Raw genomic sequence first — 23,220 nt, forward strand, 5'->3', positions numbered from 1 at the left:
TTAATATTAATAAGATTACTGTCAGTTGAATCGATTTGTCAATGTAGTGAACAGCGCAATCATACATCATAATCCATATAAAATGATTATTGTAGAAATTACTTAATGATTATTTGATGATACATAAGTATAAAGAGATAGTAAAGAATAAGTATAGCAAAATACAAGTTCTTAGCTCTTTTATATTCAGCTTGATGTCTGTATATCTTACTATTTGGAGGATACACAGCATTTTTAGCGGATGGGATTTATGTCCAAAGCATACAAAGTGCGCATACAAAGATTGGATTCGGTGCATTAAATGCAATAAATGCATTACATGAAATATCTATTTCATGTCATGACACTGTAATATGTGTATGTAAAAAATTGTAATTATTATTTACTATTTCATATACACACTTTCATTCTTATTCCTTAATAAAATTTTGTAAACACATTTTATAAGTTATTGTATTATTTTACATCTTATTTATAAGCATTATTTGTAAATTTACGTTTTATTTATAAGCATTATTTGTAAATTTTTTATTAGCCGAACATCCCACTCCCTCCTATGAATAAATTTTTTATTAACCATACATCCCACTTCTACAGCATATACAACAAAAGATTTCGAAGTTTTTTTTTTAACGAAAAATAAATTTCAAATTTCTCTTATTTTTTTATAGTAATAGACAGTACAAAGTTTTTTACTGGTCTAATTTACATTTACGTTAAACATGATAATAATACTTAATTAAATTAAATTTTTGTTAAGTACGGCGTATAATGAAGTTACCCTATATGTTTGAAATTTGCAAATTCGAAACCGAGAAGGAAAGTTCACAGTGCAGAAATAAAAAATCTATCGATGAAAAACATTCGAGAGTCTAGATTCTTTTAGCTGAACTTCTTAGGGTCGATTCAGTAATATTCAGCATTTTGAAACAAAATGAAAAATGATGAAAATGAGCATCACTAAATGTTGACCAATGAAATTATAAATATTTAATAAATTCAATCACTATATAGATATAATGCTGTTCATCTTTTCTCTTTTTCATATTTTTAATTAAAAAGAACAGATCATGAGTCTCGCTTTCTGGATATTTTGGAGAGAGAACAATGCTGAGCATTGAACCGCGATTCGCGTTGCAAACGTAACTTATCCGAACGATCAGAGACTACCGGAAGAAAGAGATATTCTAATAATCTGTCCCACACCTCGTCGTCGAGTTTAACAAAGGCGAGAGAACTCGCGCCGCGCGCGTCTCATATTTAGGATCGCGAGTGCAAACCTTCCGATTCTCAATCTTGGATAACTGCGTGCACGTATGTATTGTATGTATACGCACGATTCTCCAAACAGAGGACTACCCGAGTACGCAAGCGTGATTGTCACGAGCAAGAACGTGTCGTCCCATTCCGTGACAAATCACATTTCGTTTCCATACAAAAATGATTCTTACGGGGAACGTGATGATCAACGAAAGATTTTGTTTTTTTTTTTTCGCCTTTTCACAAGACTCGTGATATCGAGTTCATCTCTCGAAATCCTATTGTTGTGTATCTTGAAATAAGGTGAAAATTACAAAAGTGAGCAAATTCATTATAATTATTATTTATAATTTTATTGGGTCTGTTTTATTTTCGCACTATAAATTACACTAAATTTTCTTCTTCACTTTTGCCAAATATTAAATGTGTATCTACAGTGAGAATATTAATTAATATAACATTATAGGACCGTACATATGATAACACAAACTATAGAAATGAAAGCCTTGAAAGGTCTAGCTGGATCTTAAATATTAATTAGCAATTTTATACAATGAATATATTCTGTTCTAATAAACGAGCTTCGCATGTATTTTTAACTTTAGAAGATAAATTTCCGATTGTAAGAATACTTTTTAAACATTCAAATATATTTTCGCTTATTTTTCAGATACATTTTCTATAATACACATCTCATATATAATTTTAAAGAAACAGTCTGTTTTATTCTTTATGAATAAATTTAAAAGTTAATTACCCAACAAAAAATGATGGTCAATTAAACATCGAATTGAAATCATCGTATCCGTTTTGTAACATTAATTCGATGACTCATTTCTTGTTGGATAATATTTACTTTTTAAAAATAAAATTTTTTTTAAAAATATTTTCTCTGTACGAATATTTTTTGCATTCACTGTATTTTACTTTAAATTCTAAAAATGTATACCATTTCTGCTACAAAAAAGAGATCTCTTCACTTTAACAGAAAAAGCAGCTTTGCGACTGTTGTAAAATTTTGTAATATGATTGATTTTGTCTTTGGTTCCTTACTGGATCTAAATATGTGAATTAATTATATTAAAGAATCTTGCAAAGCTATTTTTTCTGCTGAATGCAATCAACACCTGCAAAATCTGCTTACATTTGTAATTTTCATCTCGTTTGAGCTTTTTTCACACATATTATGGAATTATTCAGAATGAATTCCAATCCGAAATTATTCAATTATTCCTTGGATTTCTATTGTGTTTTCTAGGGAAAACGAAATAATTTCGATTAGAATCCATTTTCGACTTATTTCATAATAGATCTATTTTTTATTCATGCATTAGAACTTTCTTTCTCGTTTTCACCATATATAAAAAATATATCTATTTCACTTTAAAGCCTGCGGCAGAAGATACGTGTTTTCCTGCTAGATTACTTGTATTTTGGTAAATTACTAAAAATTCTACAGGTCTGTAGATCTTTGTGTTATTTAAAATCCTCAACACTTTTTGCACTAAGAGATAAATATACATTGAAAAGAAAAAAAAATTGAAAATGCTGAGTACAAAAAGTACAAGTAATCCAAACAGACCTTACGTTTTGTGTGATGCAATTCCAGTAATTTACTAAATAACACAAGCGTATTTCAGCAGGAAAACAAGCATTGTATGTCACAGGCTTAAGTTCTAAAAGTGTATACTAGTTTAACTACGCAAAAGACCTACAATCGACCCTCTCTGTTGATCAAGATGAAACACGTGCTTTTTTTTTTGTTTCTTTGTTTCCACTCCGTTTTTACTCACAAAATTGTCGGCAGAAGAGAGAGAGAGAGAGAAAACGAACGAAAAGGAGCGGAAAGGAGAGCTATTTCTGGGAAGCCGCGTGGCACCTTCCGGCCTTCATACGCCCCTGGGCTGGTCGTGCTTTCAGTGTAATGGCGGCGGCCATGCTGGGAAGAGCGCGCCGCGCCCGCTCGTCGCAGTAGCTTTCAAAAACCGGGACTCGTCATATCTACCGACGACGACGACGCCGACAACGACGACGACGTCGTTGTTGTTGTTGTTACTGTACCTCCGTGAAAGGCGACGACGCCATCCGTGTGCTTAGTCCGGCAGCACTGTCCACGGGCCCTGGGATGCGCGACGTTCGTTCGTTCGTTCGTGTGTTGAAAGAAAAGCGGCAGTGCACTGTGCAACCGTAAAGTCGAGCCGAGTCGCGAAAGTGCGATCTCGAAGCGAGCAAGTGAGGCCCGGCCGTCCGTGTGTCCTCTAAAAATATAAATTTCGTGCCGGTGTTGCATAGTGGATTTTTTCCTCCATTATCTTCCGTTGTAAGTTACTCTGATATCGCTCTGTCTCTCTTTCTCTCTCTTTCTTTCTCTTTCTCTCTCTCTCTCTCTCTCTCTCTCCGTTCCTCGGAGTTCACGTCTTAATTAGCTAATCACTAGAGCGTTATCGATCTCACAAATGGCCCACGGATCGGACTCCGCGGTTTCCATAACGTTCATCCGACTCTGCGATCGCCGAATTGCTACGTAAATCCATTCGTCGATCGTTCACTGTCCTCGTCGCTCTTACGCTCGCGACACCCCGTATAAGAAATTGGGACTCCGTGACGATTCTCGTCATGTCATTGAACGTTCGCGAGTTCGCCGAACCAACGTTGTATCGTTATCCTGAGATCTCCCCTTACCTCCCTTGTAACGCTCGTCATCCCGCTCTCACCCCACGTCCGTGTGCGTTCTCGATTTTTCTATCCACGTTACTCGTCTCCTTTTTTTACGAACACTATCGAATTTCTTGTGCATCAAAAAAAAAACTCAATTCGACGTCTCAGAGCTTCCGAAAATGCGTCCGCTTTCTCACACCCGGTATATAACCACGTTGGATAAAATCTGGATTTTTTTTCGTTAACGTGACGATAACGTGGTGGCGCGGTATCTCGACACATTTTACTTTTTATATTGCCGCATACGCAGCTGTGTATGTCGCACACGAAATCCGTTTCGTCTGCTTACATGCAAGTTGATTTGGTTATGTCGGCATATTAATGGGGTGGAGGTCTTAAGGTGCAAAGTAGACTGAATTACTTGAGATTGAATGTTTACCTAGCGTTTTAGAAACAGTAAACACTATACACATATGTGTGTGTAAGAAATATATATAGGGTACGAAACTGGGAATCAGAGAAATGTCGGAAAATCGATAACGGTTGAGAAAATTAGGGAAAGGTTGGAATTTGCGAGAAAATTAAAATTCTTGGTTTTAAAAAAAGTTCAATATGCGTATATCACACTTATGCAGTTTTGGAATACCAATAACTTAACAATTAAATGCAAGCAATGTCAGCAATATTAATAGTAACTTACATCATTATGTTAAATTGCTCTCTCAATAAAATATTCGGTTTTCAAATTAAAACAAATACAAAGAAATTCAAAATGTTACTAAAAGTGTTGCACAAAGTCATGAAATTTTGTTTGGAAATTAGGAAAAAGTTATAGAATTTTAGAATTTTGTGATAATCCTGATATATATAATGCAATGTGGTTGTTGTAAGCCTTACACAAATCCAATAAGAGAAACCTTAAATTCTCTATCTGCCAATACATCTATATTACTATTCAACTTGCATACGAACCGACTCCTATCTCAAAACTTTTAACTTTGTGTATATATTTGTTACAATATATTTTCTATTAAGAGCATAGATGTTTAATATTATAAGAGAAAATCCTAGGAGAGATCAATTTATTTAATTTTTATTTAAAAGATACTTATAGATAAGTTAGGGAAAATATAGTCAATACAATGCAGTCTCTCTGCAATTTGGCATAGATGATGTAATTTTTTCAATTGTTCTTATTTTTAGGAAGAATCGACGACCCTGTCTATGCTAAATGATAAACAATTACGCGCTTTACTGGATGAAGCTATAACATACAAGCGTCCAAAAGATCGGGAAGGAAGGTCTAAGATTTTTAATGTATGTACTTTGAAATTACTTTGTGAAAGTTACATATAAAAATGCTATACGTTGACAGTAAGATGTATATAAAATGATGTATTTTATAGGAACTTTTGTTAGAAGCAGAAGCGGATGAGACTGAAGAAGGCGGTAGAGTGATATCTAATTCACGCTGTTTTTCGGGCTCAAATCGTAAAAAAGAGAAGCAAGGGTATTATGTGTCCGATTCAAATTTGCATTTCATATCATTAAGACGTTCGGAATTTGATACTTACGGAAAGGATAGGAACAAGAACAAAAAGCAAAATCCGGGACCCAGTGTCTCTGCTAGACAGAGAGAAGGTGGATCGTTACCATCAAATGTAAATGCATCGCATAACCTTGCTCCTTTGGCTAATTTAGATCTAATATTTGATAAAAAGGTATTTATTATTGAATATTAATATGAACTTAATGATATTCATAAATATAAATCTGTTTTACTAGCGGTTAATAAATTATATCTAATATATATTTAAAAAATATTTTTATGATGATTATGAGATTGTAACAGTGAAAATTTACGTACATAAACAACATATTTTCTTATCTGTTTATAAAGAAGAGCTTCTGTGAGGAACGGCCAGCTTATGATTGGACCAATAAGGAAAAATCCAAATCTTTAGATAAACCGTCATATACTAGTACAAAGAAAGAAGAAAAAGAGAAAGAAAAAAAAGAACTGAAAAGAGACACTGCTAATAGTTCAGACGAGGCAGAGTCCGAAACACGAGAGAAACAAGTTAGCAAAGGAAAATTCGGAACAAATGAGATGCTGGAATCAGATAATCCACCTCCTGAATATAAATCGGATTACATGGTCATCGACTTGGGCGATGTTGAGGTAAGGTATCATTTGTGCTAATTGATCTCAATCCATAGCCTCTTAGAGGAGGAGTGAGTCTTTCTGCATATTCTGTAGTGTGTATCTTTTTATAGTTTTATGCATACATGGATACATGGAATCTATAGTTTAATATCGGTTCCTAATGACTTATTTTAATATCAAGAAAGATTATTTCCTATTTTTATAAAAGTGTTTTAAATAAGTGTTTTGGTGAAGATAAAATATATGATATTTAAGAGATACTACTTTTTATCTATTTTAGGTAGGTGCTATTAGTGAAAGAAATGTGGGGTCTACTGCGAGTGGGATTCAGAGGCCTCGCTCGTTAGACACTGAAAATGACGAAGGGACTGAATTGAAAATTATTGAACCGCGCAAATCAATCCAACAATATGTCACACGGGCATCTTTCGATATAGTAGGACAGACATCTGTGGACACCACTATAGAGTTTCCTATACGTGATCATAAGCAAGAGAAATCAAAAATGTCTGTTAATGGTACAGAGGTGACTGGGGCATTGTTTCAACCACACAACAGTGTAAAATGTATAGGTGGGGCTTCAAATGGTTCCAGTACTAGCCAAAGCAAAATCGTACCCAGTTTATGCTCCGTGATGCCAGCGTCTTGGCAAACGCAGAATATAACAATGGGTAAAAATAACGCTTTAATTGTATGTATACATATTATATGTGATGTCTGTTGTATTAAACTTTTGAAAGATTTTTCTATGAATATTTAAGAAAATTTATTTACTTGCATTATCCAAATCTCAAAATTAATAAAATTATTTATTAATAAAATATATGATTTGTGCACAGAAGGTCCAAGGTATACAACGCAGCACATCACGATGAAGGATCCATCCGTGTCGGGAGAAAAGAAATCATTGGATGAAAACGGAAACGCTGTACAGCCCTATAATGGTGAACGGAAGAAGCCCAGAAGGAAACATACTCAGGAACACAATGTCAAAGTTTATAATGCCGAAAATGTCGAAGGCCATCGTAATGAGGATATCGACAGTCTAATTAACTTCATTGAGAATAAAGAATCCAAGAGCAAAAAAGGAAAGACTGGTAATCCCGTTAGAGTGAAAACTAGTTCTGGTACAAAACCGAGAACCAGAGAGAAGGATACAAAGAGAGAACAATTGCCTTCCAAGTTAAAGAAGTCTAATTCCTTAGAAGAAATCTCGAAGACAAAATTAGAGGATCTCACGACGGAAAAGAGTCCCAGTTCCAGTGGTGCCAGCAGCGTATCCAGTCAACATGGTATCATTTATTTATGTATATATAAAGCTTTAAGCATTATATATTTATATCTCTTTCTTAATATACTTTTAATCTTTATAATGATAGGAGTAAATATAGCACTGCGACGTCCAAAACAAAGGAGCACCGGAGATGCGACAGTTGATAGTCGAGGCGACAGACGATCCTGGGGGACAGAGGAAGGTCAATCGATATATTGCAACGATACAGGGGAGGATTACATGAGTCGTCGTAATTCAAATAAAAAGATTAATCCGGAACCGGAACATGAGACGGAGTTTCTGGTAGTTACGAAAAAGAAAAAGAGCAAAAAACAAAGAAGAAGCTCCAGTGGCAGTAGGGCACAAAACCTAACAACATCGGGATCGTATCTCCAAAATTCCAGAGGATTCTCTAACGACTACAGGACACCTCTTTCTCCTGAACTTCGAAGAAAATCAGCTAGTAGTATGCCTCCAAGGTAATTAAATAATTGTTTATACGTAACAAATAATTCGACTAGATCTGTCCAAAACTTAGCTCGCGAGCAAAACGCTTCATTCTTTCCATCATTGAGATAGAAAATAAAAAAGGATAATGCTAGAGTTCTACTCAATGATTGTTTTTTTTTATCCTTTTTTGTTTCCTGTTTATCTCGCTCAATAAGATAATGGAGAGATGGTAGTGTTTAGCTAAATTGTGGACAGACCTAGATTAGACACTTAATTCGAAGATTTTAATGTTTATATACATTGTAATTTCTTGCAGCGACAAGTCGGCGGATAGTAGCGATTTGGATTCAGTCCATTCGTTGCCGGTTACATCGAATACCTCGAAGCATAATTTGTCTAAAGTTGCAACATCGTCAGGCGGCACTCCGCAAGCGAGTTACGCTGATATAGCACGCATGGCTACTATTAACATGCCACATAATCTGACAATGTCCGCTATGCTAAATACGTCGTCGTGGCCCAGTGTTCCGCCTAAGACTTTTTCGGAACCGGATAAAGTGCCTCAAGATTATTATCCAAGTTTAGATGAATTGCAGCATCCGGAGAGAAAAGCGAGACAGCAACAGACACAATCGAACCATGCAGCAGCAAGTTTAAGTTTGGCTTTCGAAAAACCACTTTCGCCGACTCTGACGAAAATGAAAAATTCGTCAGATAGAAAGAAAGCCGAAGCTCAGGAAGAGGCCATCAATAAGAACATCCAAGTCTTTAAATATGTGCAAGATATTGAGAAAATGCATGAAAGCCTAACGCAAGCAACAGATCACAAGGAACAGAAGAACGTGACTTCTAACAATTACAGCTCGAATTCAAACGAGACTATCGCGACAAACGCCGTAACACCAAGATATAATAATAATAGTACAATGATGAATTATAATCCAGTCGATACTGATAACAATCCTAATTGTACTGTCAACAATAAAGATTCTGTTACGCTTCCGAGAGCTAATAATCCTCGCTCTCGTAGGAATTACGTACACAGTAATCAAAATGTACAAACTCAGGGATCGCATGAAGAGCAACACATTAAAAAGCCCGGGTCTTCTTATAATGAGGAGACAATTAAAAAATCGCATAATATCGACATCTCGCAGTCCGAAAACAAGGCTAATCCAATAATCGTGCCACATGACTGCGCGGATGCGCAAAAGTTGAAGACTGCGAAACCTATGCAGGACTCGCAGAGCGGTGAGCCCGAATCTAGCAACAAGATGACCGGCGGTGATTCGAGGTCAGCGAGGGTCACGAAAGAATATCAGAATACCGCGATGAAACACGATGCGACAAAAGTGGGAGTTTGTCAATCGCAAAACTCGAAGCAAGACAATCAACAGCGCGATGAGACGGAAAACAAGAAGACAAAGTCACACAACATGCAGCCCGATAAAGATCAATCGCAAAGACCATCCGTGGAAACGCAACAGATAAAGAATTTGACTCCTAGACCCGCAGTGATCCTTTTGGACGAGACATCCTCTGACATCGCGAAAAACAACAATCTGCCGACGGAACTCACGTTTGGTTTCGAAATAAACGAGTTGTTGCTTTCGGAAGATAACGGCAACGAGGAAACCCCGACGATCGTGGCGAATCCTGTTTTTTCCCCGACCGTACCGTCGCCCAACAATTTCGAGAGGAATCCGCCATTGTTTACCGAGAAACCTGTGAGATACGACAAGTTCTCGAATTATCACATGCAACAACCAAACGCTCACGTGACACCGGCGAACACTCATCCCGTGCATCCAGTTATGGTACAATCGTTGCCGTACATGGGCTATCCTACAAGATTTGCGCCACCTACATATCTGCCACCACCGCCTCCACCGCCACCCGGAATCATGGAGAAGTTTCATCCACCTAAGGAAGATTTCTCGATGCTTTACGTAGCACCCGAGGAAGAGTTGAATGTGCAGACGTACAATCATGATAAGATCGTGTCGTTTGTTGGCTTAGGTAAGACATCATAGCGTTTCTTTGTCATCTTAAACTGAGGTATTCATTGTTTTATTCTTGCTTATTCTTTGTACTTATTCTACTCTTGTTTCTTTTTTTTTGTCAATAGCATGGGATGCTGTCATGAAAGAAATGCCAGTGACAACCGGTCGTATACAGTTCTATAGCGGACAGTGAAGTGAGAAAGTTCGCCGTGTCGAAGGAAATAGACAATGACAGTAACTTTTGTACTGGTAACCACTTCCATTGCAAATAGTTAGTTCGATGAGTCTCGATCACGTTGATACGCGAGATCAAGTACTTGTATGTGTTGCGTGCACGGTTGCTCCTCTCGAGACGTAAAGTTCGTTCAGAGGATTGTCTGTCTTACTTTGAGTCAAACGCGCAAGATTGATGGAGCCGAGTGGTGCAAAGTGTGCCTCAAGAGATAATAATAGCAATGTACATATATAACCAGTTGACAGAATATAGAAGGATAAAGTATATATTCCAGCAATGTACATTGTACTTGCATAAATTTCCAACGATTGTGACAGTGTCGCAGAACTTCAGTATTGACAATTAAAAACTTTTGGTCGAAAAATATCTCTCTTAAAAGATGGAGAAAGAGAGAGAAAAAGAGATGTATCCTATTTCTTTGAATAAAGGGAACTTCCAGCGTACAAGTCACGCGTGTATATACGTTAGACATCTCTATAAATTTCGAAGATCGTCTTGGTTTATATGAGTGTACGATTTTAAAAAGTGCTTAAAAGATAATGCTACAAAGACTTGTAACAACCAGATCTACCATAAAGCGAGTCTTAAATGGGAAAAGTCGAAACAGCATCAACAGTAATATCTCCTGGTGCCTTTAGAGCTGCGAATCTTCAGGCGAATCAATGGGGAAGTATCGAAGAAACCTGCACTAATCACATCGAGAAATCTATGAGAAGTACCGTAAAACATCTGTAAGTAAATTCGAATTGATAATTTCGAACTCGTAAACTGATGAAACGATTTAAGATGAGACGATCTTATAATCTTAAATCGATCATCATGGAAGATCAGCAATGATCGGTGAGTCGAAATATGATGGAAGTCAAAATGTATACACAGTTAACGTACTTTACTCGATAAATGCAAATTAAGATGTGCGGACTGTAAATCAGAAAAATGTAAATGCGTGGTTGTGTAATATATTGAGATAATGTGGTTGACTTAGAACTCAGAGTGGCTACTTCTTCCAGTTGTGGAGCATTCGATAATTTAAAATAGTAAGGGAAAAAAAGGTCACTAACTGGGTTTCGAAAATGTCAAAGTAAGCTCAAAGTCTGGTCAAATGTCTGTGAAGATAGAATGCTGAATATTCGAAAAACATTAAATTTTTACACAGACTTGCTTATTTAATAAAAAAAAAGTAACTGATAATTATTCGTAATGATAATTATAAGAAAATGCTTGTGATCGATAAAAATAGTGTGAATGGCGTGTGTAATTCGTGTGTCGGATGATCATAAAAGTGAGATTGCTGTTCGATTGCAGAGAAAGGCATTGTCCCGGGAAGATAATTCGTGTGCGCTATCTTAATGTGTATCGTTTGCTCATTAAATGTAACTCGACTTTCATCAAAGCTCTATACGCGAGATACGTTCCCAGTTCCTAAGCTTTCGTTTCGTCGAATGTATCTTACCAACGAACGACGATTTTTGAAACGCGCGAAGGTTCTCTTGCATTTTCTTCTTTATTTTCCGAGGCATTAATTTACAGGCGTAAGAAGAAAATGTGACCACGTTATTATTTCGATGAAACACGTAAGTGAAAGCAATGTACGCTCTGTAATATAACATGTATGTATATACGGAAATATATATACGAGTGGAACTTTTAAATTAATTGAAGATAAAAAGAAAAGATATATAAGTTGTATCTTAAATTCGTATGCCTGTAAATATCTAAAAAAAATTGAGCCTAAAAACAATAATGCATATAATTGCCGCTTTTAACTACTGTAATTGTACGGTTTTTAAATGTAAGTTTATGAGTTCTGTAACCTCAGGAAAGTACACTGTAGGTTCAGGATATCATATTCCAAATTAATCCCTTTGCGTTTGAATTAACTTTTAGTTACATCTTTCAACTCGTTTCACGACGCTGTCTCCCATCGTCGGGGCACGAAAATACATTCTAATAATCTTAAATGATTTAATTATTAACATTGTTATAAAATCGCGAAAACGTGTCATTCTAAAATCTTCGTACAGCAGTCTCATACATCTGTGTGAAGAATAGAATGAGTGAATGAGTGCGAATCGTAGAAACTTATCGTTTTCATAGGTAATAATGAAACACAAGATAAGTTTCGTACGGAAGCATGAAAGTGTGTGTAGTATTATAACGCGAGTTAATTATTAATTAATGAATTAGAATTGGTAAAGTTTGTTATATATCGTTCTTTATTTGCGAAAATATCAAAATTGTGTAAAAACGAAAAAAAAGATAGCCGTACTCCGTTGATAATTTTCATTTTTGTCCAGTATATAGGAGATAGTTCCAGCTGGAAGTACAGCTTTCGAGATAAGCGAGAAAATCGAGATATTTAATTGTACGACGCAAGCGTTTATCGCGCATATTGGAGAGTAACTCGGAAAAAAGAGGTACGACTGTAGCCGCAGCTAAAATACCTTACAGACTTGACAAAGTATCCCGAAGTGTCTCGCTTTCTTTTTTTTTTTTCCTTTTTAAAACAACTTCGCAGGAGACACGCGTTTCCGATATTACGTTGACTGTCTGGACGCCTTTTTAGCTCTATCCTTCCCTTCTTTTTGTCCCAATTATCACCTTTTTATATAATACATTACATTCAGTTGCTAATGTCGAACAGTTACATTCCAAAAGTGTAATCGCGAGAACCGCCTTTCCACTTCTTCGACCGAGAGAAACTTTCTTTTTAATCTTTCTTATTCGTGCTCCTCCCAGATTCTTTCTCTCTCCGTGATGTATGTTGCTCCAACGGAGAGTATACTGGACTGCACGACTTTTTTCTTTTTTTATCTTTCATTTCCTTTTTATTTTCATTTTACACGTATATACATACACACACCACGCACCTCTCGACATGCTGCACATGCTGTGAACAATCTCGCGGTACACCGGTTGTTACTTTAACTGATAAATCGCTCGAGCAGCTCGTCGTTGCCTCTCACGCGAATGATACTCTCTCTTTTTCCGAGCTACTTCGACTCCACGCGCGAAAAAAAACTATAATTCAAAAACACAAAAAAAAAAAGAAACAGAGTCAGGTGCTCCATTCGCCTTAAAATGCAACTGAATGCAGTCTCAGCCTGTGCCATGTTGACCGGTTCAAATGGCTAAGTGATAAAGAGTTCGCGAAGACTAGTGCAAATGTACTTGTGGAACAGGACTAAGCGAAAAAAGGAAAGAAGGAGAAAAAAGAAGATTAGGACCATTTAACAGTGTACATAGCGAGTGTGGGATGGCAGCTACGCCAACCTATATCGCACATGTAGAGTATATATAATTACTTAACGTTTCTTTTTTTTTTTCTTCATTCGACGTACACACATACATGAAAACGCGCGGAAATTCGTTGCGGACCGGTCGGGATTGACTTTTGTCTCTTTGATCTGCATCGCGTGAGATTAAGATCAGGCGGTTAACGACGAGTAGACGCAACTCGAGAAAAACGACGAGGAAAGAGAGAAGGACGAGCGAACACGAAACAAAGAGAAAAGAAAAAAAAAATATAAAAAGGGAAAGAAAAAGTGAAAAACTACATTAAAATTACAAACGTCTGTACGTCTCCCTGCCCATCTCCCCTTTACTGTTTTCGTTTAAGAAATTTAAGTTTATGAGAAGAAATAAATATGTTTATTTTCTTTCACATCGATCTGCATCATTATTCATTACAGCGAAGTTTGTTTCGCTCCGAAAGACGTCTCGAGTCTAGCCCAGTTTCGCATAGAGATTTCCTTTAACTTTTAGTACACACGATTAGATCGTTTGTGTTCCGCACATTTCTCTTCGAAAAACTAGCATCAATTATATTATAATTTTCCAAATACTTTCTAAAGATGTCAAACATAAGAATTATATATTTTTTGTGCTATTTTAATATAGATTAACTTTAATCTTTGTTTAACTCTATCTTTTTCTAATTTTAAGAATTAGAAAAGAATAAAGAGTAAGTTAACTCGAAATTAAAGTTTATCTACACAGAAGATAGAAATATTGGATATTTATTAAATTAATAAAAATTAATCCGGACACGAATGATCCATCATGTGTAATGAGGAACCGGAAAATTATCGTATGTACCAAAAGTTAATCTTCTCCCTTTGCCTTGTTTATCCGGTTCCGTCTATTCAATTCGTCGTTAATCGTTCGCGCGATAAAAATGCGAGTCAGCAGCCGATTGTTGCGACTATCTCGGAAAATAGCTACGCACAGCTGGCGGCTTCTCCAGGACGGAACGCAGAGCGAAAAGTAAAAGTACTCCTGACGGTCTCGAGGGAAATCGACCGGACGTACCTCAACGCTGGTCTCGCGCCGCTGTACAATTTGTTACTCGATAACGAAACGATTCTCCTCCCGTATTGTACATACGACGCTGTATGATATAACATTGTATGATTATTACCAACGCTACGGCAGAATTATCCAATTAAGATTACAGTTAATGCTGCTATTATTAGTGAGATAACAAATGAGAGAGCGAGTGAGATTGGGAGATGATTGTACATGTCAAATTGCGGATCTTGTGCGTGCGTGTGAAAGGCTGTGCTGTCCAGCTGCAAAAAAAAACCCTTAACGATGCGAATGTGTGTTTGTTGCCAAAGTTCCCCCTTTTCGCGTGCGTGAAGTACGGTGATATCTGATTGTCGGGTCGTATCGCATCGGCGAGAGCTTCGTCCCGGGGTGGCAAATCAAAAAAACCGTGTGTTCGTCGTCCCTCCGGGGTGGAAGCGGAGCTGGACTATTTCCCTCTTTTCTCTTCTTAGGACCTTCGCGTCGCGGCTGAAGATACACGAAGAGAGAAGAAAATCGCTCGTAATCCCGTCTTCATCCACTTTATTTTGGCTACGGCGACGATCCTGCAGCTTTCAACTTCTTCCCCCCTTTTTTCTTACCGAGAGGAGTACAGAAATTCTTCTCTTTGTATGCGGTGTCACAGAATTATCCGGAGAGGGGCGACTTTCTTCCGAAGCTTCTTTCGTAAAGAGATTAACGTTCCATTAGGATGTTAATATATTAAGACGTCAAAGCCATCCGACCCGCGTCGACCCGGACAAGACAGCGTAATACCACCCGTGCGCTATATTTTTCCGTTGAACGACAGATTGTTAAGGCACTACCGTACGAGAGGAAAAATTGTAGTCGAGCGAAAGAAAACGGGGGGGGGGAAAAAATCCGAAGGGATTTTACGAAGGAAACGAAGAGATATATCACGATTTATTCTCTGGTGACGTACTCAAACACATGTGTATACGTGTGGATTATTATTTTGTTACTAACTTGTCGGATCTACGTCGAAGCTATTATGGACCATGGATGTGAAGGGTCGTTTGGAGTCGTTGCCATGGATTGTGAAAGAATAATGCTGAAATGTGTATGAATGAGAGTGGCAGAAAGAGAGAGAGAGTGTGTGTGTGAGGGAGAAATGAGGGAGTGGATAGAAACATTTTTCGCTAGTCTGCGAAAGAATTCCGATCCTCCCCGGATGTATTTTGAGAGGAAAGCGTGTAGTGTCTGCCATTTGGCCTTTATGCTGTCTTACTTGCGATTTCGTACAAGCTTTGCGTGCAATACTGTGATAAAAGAAAAAAGAATGAGTCGTTCTCTATTTCTCTTCGTCCTTTATCCTTTTTAAAGCGCATGCACGTACAATGTGAGGTCGGCGCACGAAAAAAAAAATATATATATATATATATCGGGATATGATCGCCTGTTTTCAACCCGGTCCCTTAAAGCGAGTCGCAAACATTCGTTTAATTCGCATATAATTTGTTTCCGATACACGCACTTTCGAATTTTGTCTGTTACGAACTCGACAATTAATTCCATCGTGGCCTATCTGATGATTGCTTCTCGCAGTCTTTATCGCGAAACAATTAGTTTAAGATTACATGAGTTAGTACATTTCTATCAACGTGTAGATTAATTCGGTATAATTTACTTTTTCATTTTTTTCTACAGTTCTAAAAGTTATAAAAGAGTAAAGGCTACATTAAATCAAGATTAAAAAAAAACAATTGATAGAAATGAACATTAGAGAATTAACTTTTATCGCATAATTTGTACGGACATCCGGACGCATTAGCTTCGTACTGCCATCGCATTGACACATTTGTTCCTAATTATTGCGTCGCATAAGTTTATATTATTATGTTTGTTATATATAGATATTTGTGAGTAAAGCAGTGTTAGTTATTGAAAGTGTGTCCTGAGATAGCACACTCTCGGTTCCATAGACGGAGGATGATACTTATTGTATATTTGACATTTTACGTAAACTTCCAAAATGACGATAACTAATAATAGTTTCAGCGATCGATGACAAAGAACTCGGCAAATATCGCGTCATTTAACGCATTTAAGGGGAGGCGATTCGAAACAGGCGGTTCTCCTGAGAGGAAAAATATGTCCATTCTATACGCGATTATTTTCCGAAGCTAAGCGATAGATCGCTAGTTTGGCGTATTATTTTGCATTCGCAGAGGCTACGACCTGTGAATAAATGGTTTTTGTTGAAACGATTAATTGTCGGAGTGTGTGAAAAATCCTGACGTCTGCATCTCGATATACTATAATGTAAATAATAACGAATATTGCCGAAAAGAAATATCTGCTTCTCCATCTGTTGCATACCACTTTTTTGGAGATTCTTCAATTTTAGACTAATTGAGAACATGGATTATGTTCGAACATCATCTGAGCGTAAGTACGATTACAACAGAATGAATATTAACAAATATTTTTTTTCATATATATTTTCTTAAAAAAACATAAAATGTGTCATCAGAACGTACTTAGATTTTATGTAAATTTATTTAAAAAATGGCAGAGCTTAAAGGAACTATTATTCACCTTACGAAATTATCTTAATCTACTTTAAATTAACAAGTACATAATATAATATACATATGTATATACGCACATTACATTATAGTACACGTTTACAACTACTGTACCAACTTTCTGTGACTTGTTTATTTTTTGTTCTCAGTCCACACGATTTATATTTGTTAGAACTATCGACCATGCTATACATAATTAGTTCCGAACAAACAATATGTTAAAATAACACTAGGTCTGCTTCGTTTGCAACTGCATTCTTTTTTTATAATTTTCATCTCTTAATATAATATTAAAAAATATATATTTAAAAAAAGAGGAAATAAAAAAAATGTGCAACTGAACAAGTGCAACTAAAAGTTAGAGGTCTAGTATTAGTTAAGTATGATAAAGATTATTACTCCATGCGTTGTTCCTTCTGCTGACGCCCACCGTATCTCCTTTGTAATTCTTCTTCCATCGCCTGCAGTTGTTCTCTACTCTGTTCCTGCGTCATCTGTTCCATTAACTCGTGATTATAAGTGGAATGCAACATCAGAGCTAATACACCGGCTCGCGTCGCCATGTTCGATCGAATCTGCCTCTCTTGCTCCACGAGCTCATCGATTTTCAACCACTGCCTCACTCTCTCCATGTCGATCTCTGCTCGTCGTAGTTTCTCCCACATGTAGTGCTTTACGCAGCTCTTTTTAGGCGCGCGACAGAATTCACCCGTGGCATCGAAGACGTTCGTGACTAATGGACAACCGCATACTTCAGCGTCGCCAATTTTCGGATCCTTACAGTGTTCGGGACAGAGAACACGCAGCCTTTTGCAATAAGTCCTGTTTCCAGGATTGTAGAAGTCGCAGAACATCACCTGGCCCTCGATGCGTGTTTTAAAAATCGAGCCGAAGGACGCTTGCGATTCGTACTGCAAATTACAACCTGAATAAGCACTTTTATTTTGAGAAAAAAAAAAGAGAAATTCATTCTATAGAATAAACTATAAAATTTATTAACTAAAGTGAGACTGGCTCACTAACTAAATGGTAAATATATGTACAATATTTTAAGTTTATGTAAATGCTCCCATTTAGGAACTCGTAAAGCCAAGTAATCGACAATTTCCTGTAATTTGTAATACCTTATTGAAACATTTTTCCATATGTTTAATGGCGGTTCTTGAGTTGACTTCGTGGCCGCACGTTATACAGTACATGCTGCTCTCCGTGTCGTCGTTGTCATCCACTTCGGCTTGTGGATCGATGGACGCATGCTTCGCACGTTCGACAATACGATCTAATTCAATGTGTCTTTTCTCTAATTCTTGCAATATCCTACGGACGTCATGCTGCTGCTTTCTCACGGTTTCCAGAGCGCGTCTGTTATTTTGCTCCGCGATACATGTGGTCAATGACCATTCCTGTATTCGCTGCGGCAGCACCTGATAGATTCTACTTGTCGCCAGCTTCAAACCGCAATCGTCGGAGCAATACTTGCTACCAGGTCGCGATTGTTTCGTGCATGTAGGTCCATAACAATGGCGCGGTGGCTCTAAGTACTCGTTCCTCTCATTACTCGAATCTCTCTTCCGTCTCTTGGTCAATTTCGTTCCCTTATTGAGACTTTTGGACGGTTTTAGCGGATCGCCTACTACACGGCAAGTACGTTGAATACATCTGAGCTTCAATCGTACCGAAGGTCCGAATTTCTTCAGATGTCTATACGTATGAAATCCAAAATGATTAATTTTGTAAGCAAAACTGTTTCGTACAAATAATGAACTTTGTTAATCAGTCTTTTGTTATATTACCTGCAAGCGTCACACTTGCCACAATTTTCTGTACGCAGACATCCTGTACACTCTCCACAGCGTTTGGAGGATTTTTTTTCTACTTTAGGACCCCATGGCGCGTCATATTCGTATCGATGTCCTCTTTCCTTCTCTTTGTATTTTCTATGTTTTCTGTCATCTTGATCTGTCCTACGTGGTTTGTATCGTGTTATCAATGTTGGATCTTCTTCTCTACAACGCTGAATATAATAATTATTTTACATTAAACTGCCTTTTATTGTCATTTTAAAAAATTCGCTTGTATAAAAATCACTTGCTTACAACACAGAAAAATTGTTTTATATGCTTTGCTTCTTTTTCGGTTATGTTTATGCAATCACCATGGTACCATTCTTCACATGCATCACATCCTCTGAAATAATAAAAAAAAATGTAAGATTCACAATCTTGTTTCAAATTAGCAAAATTAGATAAAAATAATTTTAGACATTGATTTCTCTGAATAATTTTACTCACATCATAAAGCGAGAACTGTCGGAGCTTCTACAAATACAATATGCTTGACCGTCCTGTTTCAATAACGTTGCGATTTTGCTTTTCCTCTCTGGCAACATAAACTGCTTCGCTATTTCTTCTTTCTGTATATAATACAAGTTAAAGATCAATCCAAATATTTTTTTTTAGTAAACAAAGAGGTTAGGCGGCATTTCAGATGTTATAAACCAGGACTTATATAAAATAAACAATATACTATTGCAATTTATTTATATGACAATGCTTTCGTTTACAAAACTAACAAAAAAATTGTATTTTATTTAATATTCAGCCGCATATATACATTTTAATTCTCACCGACAAACTGTGTTGTCTTTTATCAGCCATGATGAAGTGAATCCGAAGTAACACACTAACGAAGAAAAATAATTTGTATCGTTTTTATATTAATATTACACTATTTTACTATTAATATTACATACGTTTCACTTATATGTACAATTTATATATACGGAAAAACATTTCACGAGCGTATAAAAAAACAAGCGATCAATCTCATCGCCATGTTGATTAAAAGGTACTGTCGGTTAATATGGCACGGTCGGTATTGCAGAAGAAATTTTGAAATTTTCAAAATGTATTTAAAAAATATAAGAAACAGAAAATTCTAAGAATGATAAACCTGTTATAGACCGTAATCATATTACAGATTGTCGGTTACAGTTGCTGGTTCTATTTTAACCAATGATGCAATTAATGCAGGTTAGCTTTAAAGTGCGTTCACATGCAAGTGTCAGGCATCAAACAATGGAAGCAGCAATCAATCAGCTGGGCGATGCGAGTGGTGTAAAAAATACTTGTACTGTCGTACACTGTAAAAATCACCTCATTGATTGATTGCTGCTTGCAACTTGATGCTTGCACTTTTATGCACCATTCGAATCTAGCATTAAACCTGTAGGTCTTCTCTTTATTTGGGTAGACCTGCATCATGTATAAATATAATATAGAAATTACGTTAGAAATTAAAGTTCAAAAGTTATCTTCGCAGTCGAGAGTCTACTAGACTTTTCCTACATTTGTCAGGATGTACCCAATAATAAAACTTAACGTCTTCAAGCCAGCACGTCTTCAACGTCAAGCACCCAAATTTATATAGCTTAAACTCTTGGTGTCCGTGGAGGATCGTACATTTTTTACATTCTTCAAGGATATTACAAATTTGGATACTTGACGTTGAAGATGTGACAAGATCTGAATTACTTCACAATTATGAAATGTAAAGATTTTATTTTCTCTCATAAAAAGTTAAATGAATTACAAATAATAAAATTTAAACATCGATAAAATTTCTTGCGAAAGTCATGTAGAGAAAAAGAATTTATTTATATTATACATATAAAATATCAAATAGCAGTATAAAATATTAAATGACTTTATCTTTTTTAATTTGAGTTTGAAATAAAAAAATAAAATTGCCAGTGTGAAAAGACTGTCATATGTTTGCAATATCTTATATTTGTTAGAAACTATACAACAACAATTATATCACAGGAATATATTCTAAAGTACAACGTACGCAAGTGACACAGGCTCGCGTAGATTTCATTCTCATAACAAAGATGCGCGAATCAAAAATACTTTAAGAATCACCATAACAGATTCGTATCAAAGATTTCTTTGCGGCACGTTTCTTTTTAAAAAAATTCTCCTATGATCGACATTCGTTGTAGGAATGGTTGAGTTTGACAGGACAAAATCTGATAGTTCTGCCTCGCTGTGACATTGATCGGATAAAGATTCCCACGTCTGATGTTCTCCAGCATTATTTGTGGTTCGAATCTGGCCTTAGCGGGACTCTGTGTAGTGTTCCGTCGTGTCCCACTCTCTGTCGCAAGTCCAGGAGCAGAGTATTGTCCGTTGGACAATATTGGGGGTTCAAAATTATCGGAACCATCGGTACCGTCGCTGTCGTCAGCCTTGTAGATCATCGACGAGGGCGGAAGAACCTGCGTCGTCGACAATCGGATTTCGCTTCGATTCGATTTTTCGGTTTCCTCGTTCCTGGCGTTTTCATGTCCAATGGAATCCGACGAATCCGTTGACGAGACGTTTGACGACGAAACGCTCTCGTTGAAAGCGTCTTTCTTCTCGCTCGCAGAGTAATGCCTGATCTCGGAGAGCTTCGTAATCGTGATTGGCAACACGTCTGGATTTTTGCTAGAGGCATCCGTTTCAGGATAAAGCTCGTTCGGTGAGGCGTTATCCATCAGTGCGTCTCTCATCGGGACGAATCTCCTCAAGATCGATCTCTCTTCCGGGAAGATCCCCTGCGCTGGCCGGCAACAATAGAGAGCACCAGGATCAATTGGATGAGCTTCAGTGTTGAAAATATATCCGCCGGCATCCACCACGCACTGGCCCCATTGAGTGTCGATTATCTCGCCTTCAGAACCAGTATTGTGAATAAAGTTATCGGTGTCGAAAAGAAGGTACAGGTACTTGGTGGTCTCCGCGAGGAAGAAAGATTCCATTCGGTCTGCTTTACGATGGTCCCGGACATCATTGATGGTCGCGTAACCACATGTGGTTTTCGCGCTGTGTTGCAGACTCCTCAGGATGTCCACTCCTACTTGGATCAAATATGGATCCCTGGTTGCCCTGTAAAGATACATGACAGATTCTATAAGCTCTGGCCTCAATGGATAGCCCTCCCTGTTGGTCCCTGCCTCGGCCTGTGGTATATTGTAAAATTCCGGAGTAAATCCAAATTGCTTCCATACGCGATGGTAATTGTGTAAGGATTTCATCGCGTCGCCAATCTCGCCAAAGAGACTTAGCACACCGGGCCAATACGCATCCAGAGATTGAAAGACTGGTAGAGTCACTTGACCCTTGGTCATGGAGACCCACAGATGCCAGTCTTCTCGTCGAATGTATTTCTCTATAGCCTGCTTATGCTCCTGAAATATCGAGGCCAGCAGGGGATCCTGAAAGAGCAGTGTACCCTTTGCCAAGTACTCGAAGTAAGAGTCTATTCCGGCGCCTATGCCGGAATCCTGAGCGGTCCAGTGGCCAGTTAAGACATCTATATGATTACCGACTAGGCCAATGCTGGATTTGTAATAGTGCAGCGCCTTTATAGCATTCATAGCCACCTCCTCGTACAGCGGATCACCAGTCAGTCTGGAGAGAGTGCCGAATTCCAGCAAGAAGGTACCAATGCCAGCGGTACACGTGATACTGGTCTCACCTTCCGGCACTCCGTACTTGAGATTAACCGTGCCGTACGGCATCCCCGTGGGTGTATCGAACGCGGCGATCAACCTCTTGGCCATGTCCTCGGCGAGGCGTAGCAGCGGGCCGTTGCAGGGCCACCCAGGTTCCAACTTGACACCAGCTCTACGTGATAGCAGATGGGCGCTCAGCAACCCGCCGACTACCCGGATATTTGTCTCAAACACCGACACGTTGATATTAGCCTCAAAGTTTGTCCTCGTGCCGATCAGCTCGGCTACGCGACGGAACTCGGAGAAGTTACCCATAACCGCGAGCGTGTCCAGGGCGTCGATCAAGGTTAGGGAGAAGCTGCCCCACGTGTCGAAGCCGTCGCAGCTCAGCGAGCGTAGTTCATCATACGGATAGGCATGCGTTAGGTAGCCGGAGTAGGCATAATCGAACATGGATCGTACCTCCTCCCGCAGGCTGATCAGATCCTTCTTACTGTACTCCCGAAATCCGCTGACCAGGATCAAGAAGCCGAAGATCGAGCCCACTCTGAAGAGGATCATCGCTGTTGTTTAACCGTCCGTGGCCTCTTATCTGTCATCACTGTGCATCGTCGCGTCTTCGACGACGTCAACAATACGCCGAGTCTCTCGTGATGAGGCTCGAGCGCCCCACGTTCGCCACGTAATCAAAATAATCCCGCCGCTGCTCGCTGTAAACATCGCGTTGGTCGCGTTGTTTCGCGCGACGTCGATCTAACCTAACCTACAAATCTGCACCGCGAGCTCGTCCTGCACGTAGAAGAGCTGTACGCGCGCG

At 38.0% G+C, this 23,220-nt stretch overlaps 3 protein-coding genes across 8 annotated transcripts in view; 1 reads left to right on the top strand and 2 right to left on the bottom strand.

The window, feature by feature from the left end:
* tyf (twenty-four) overlaps positions 1-16,668 on the top strand; it is a 32,594-nt gene extending 15,926 nt beyond the window's left edge. For 4 of the 6 annotated variants that reach the window (XM_087416128.1, XM_011059039.2, XM_087416130.1 and 1 more), the window contains exons 2-9: positions 5,122-5,235; positions 5,325-5,639; positions 5,819-6,100; positions 6,366-6,756; positions 6,925-7,377; positions 7,465-7,837; positions 8,125-9,827; positions 9,937-16,668. In XM_087416128.1, coding sequence (XP_087272254.1) covers positions 5,143-5,235; positions 5,325-5,639; positions 5,819-6,100; positions 6,366-6,756; positions 6,925-7,377; positions 7,465-7,837; positions 8,125-9,827; positions 9,937-10,004 — 3,678 coding nt within the window. In that variant the 5' untranslated portion in view covers positions 5,122-5,142 and the 3' untranslated portion in view covers positions 10,005-16,668. Of the gene's footprint in view, positions 1-3,042; positions 3,581-5,121; positions 5,236-5,324; positions 5,640-5,818; positions 6,101-6,365; positions 6,757-6,924; positions 7,378-7,464; positions 7,838-8,124; positions 9,828-9,936 lie in introns of those variants that run through there. The other 2 variants (XM_087416127.1, XM_087416126.1) reach the window with 2 other exon arrangements.
* A 184-nt stretch (positions 16,669-16,852) lies between these two features.
* On the bottom strand, positions 16,853-19,740 carry LOC105147788 (CXXC finger protein 1). The gene is made up of 7 exons (XM_011059043.2): positions 19,656-19,740; positions 19,531-19,585; positions 19,195-19,316; positions 19,000-19,090; positions 18,697-18,917; positions 18,028-18,604; positions 16,853-17,814 (listed from the first exon to the last, which is right to left on the bottom strand). Exons 2-7 carry the CDS (start codon positions 19,558-19,560, stop codon positions 17,299-17,301), a joined length of 1,557 nt encoding a protein of 518 aa, XP_011057345.1. The 5' UTR covers positions 19,561-19,585; positions 19,656-19,740; the 3' UTR covers positions 16,853-17,298.
* On the bottom strand, positions 19,531-23,080 carry Edem1 (ER degradation-enhancing alpha-mannosidase-like protein 2). Its single transcript, XM_011059044.2, has one exon. The coding sequence runs from the start codon at positions 22,962-22,964 to the stop codon at positions 20,871-20,873; it is 2,094 nt and encodes a 697-aa protein (XP_011057346.1). The 5' UTR covers positions 22,965-23,080; the 3' UTR covers positions 19,531-20,870.
* Positions 23,081-23,220: the final 140 nt, after the last annotated feature.

Source organism: Acromyrmex echinatior, chromosome 19 (genome assembly GCF_024713525.1).
Source record: "Acromyrmex echinatior isolate Ae372 chromosome 19, ASM2471352v2, whole genome shotgun sequence".
NCBI classification, from domain to species: domain Eukaryota; kingdom Metazoa; phylum Arthropoda; class Insecta; order Hymenoptera; family Formicidae; genus Acromyrmex; species Acromyrmex echinatior.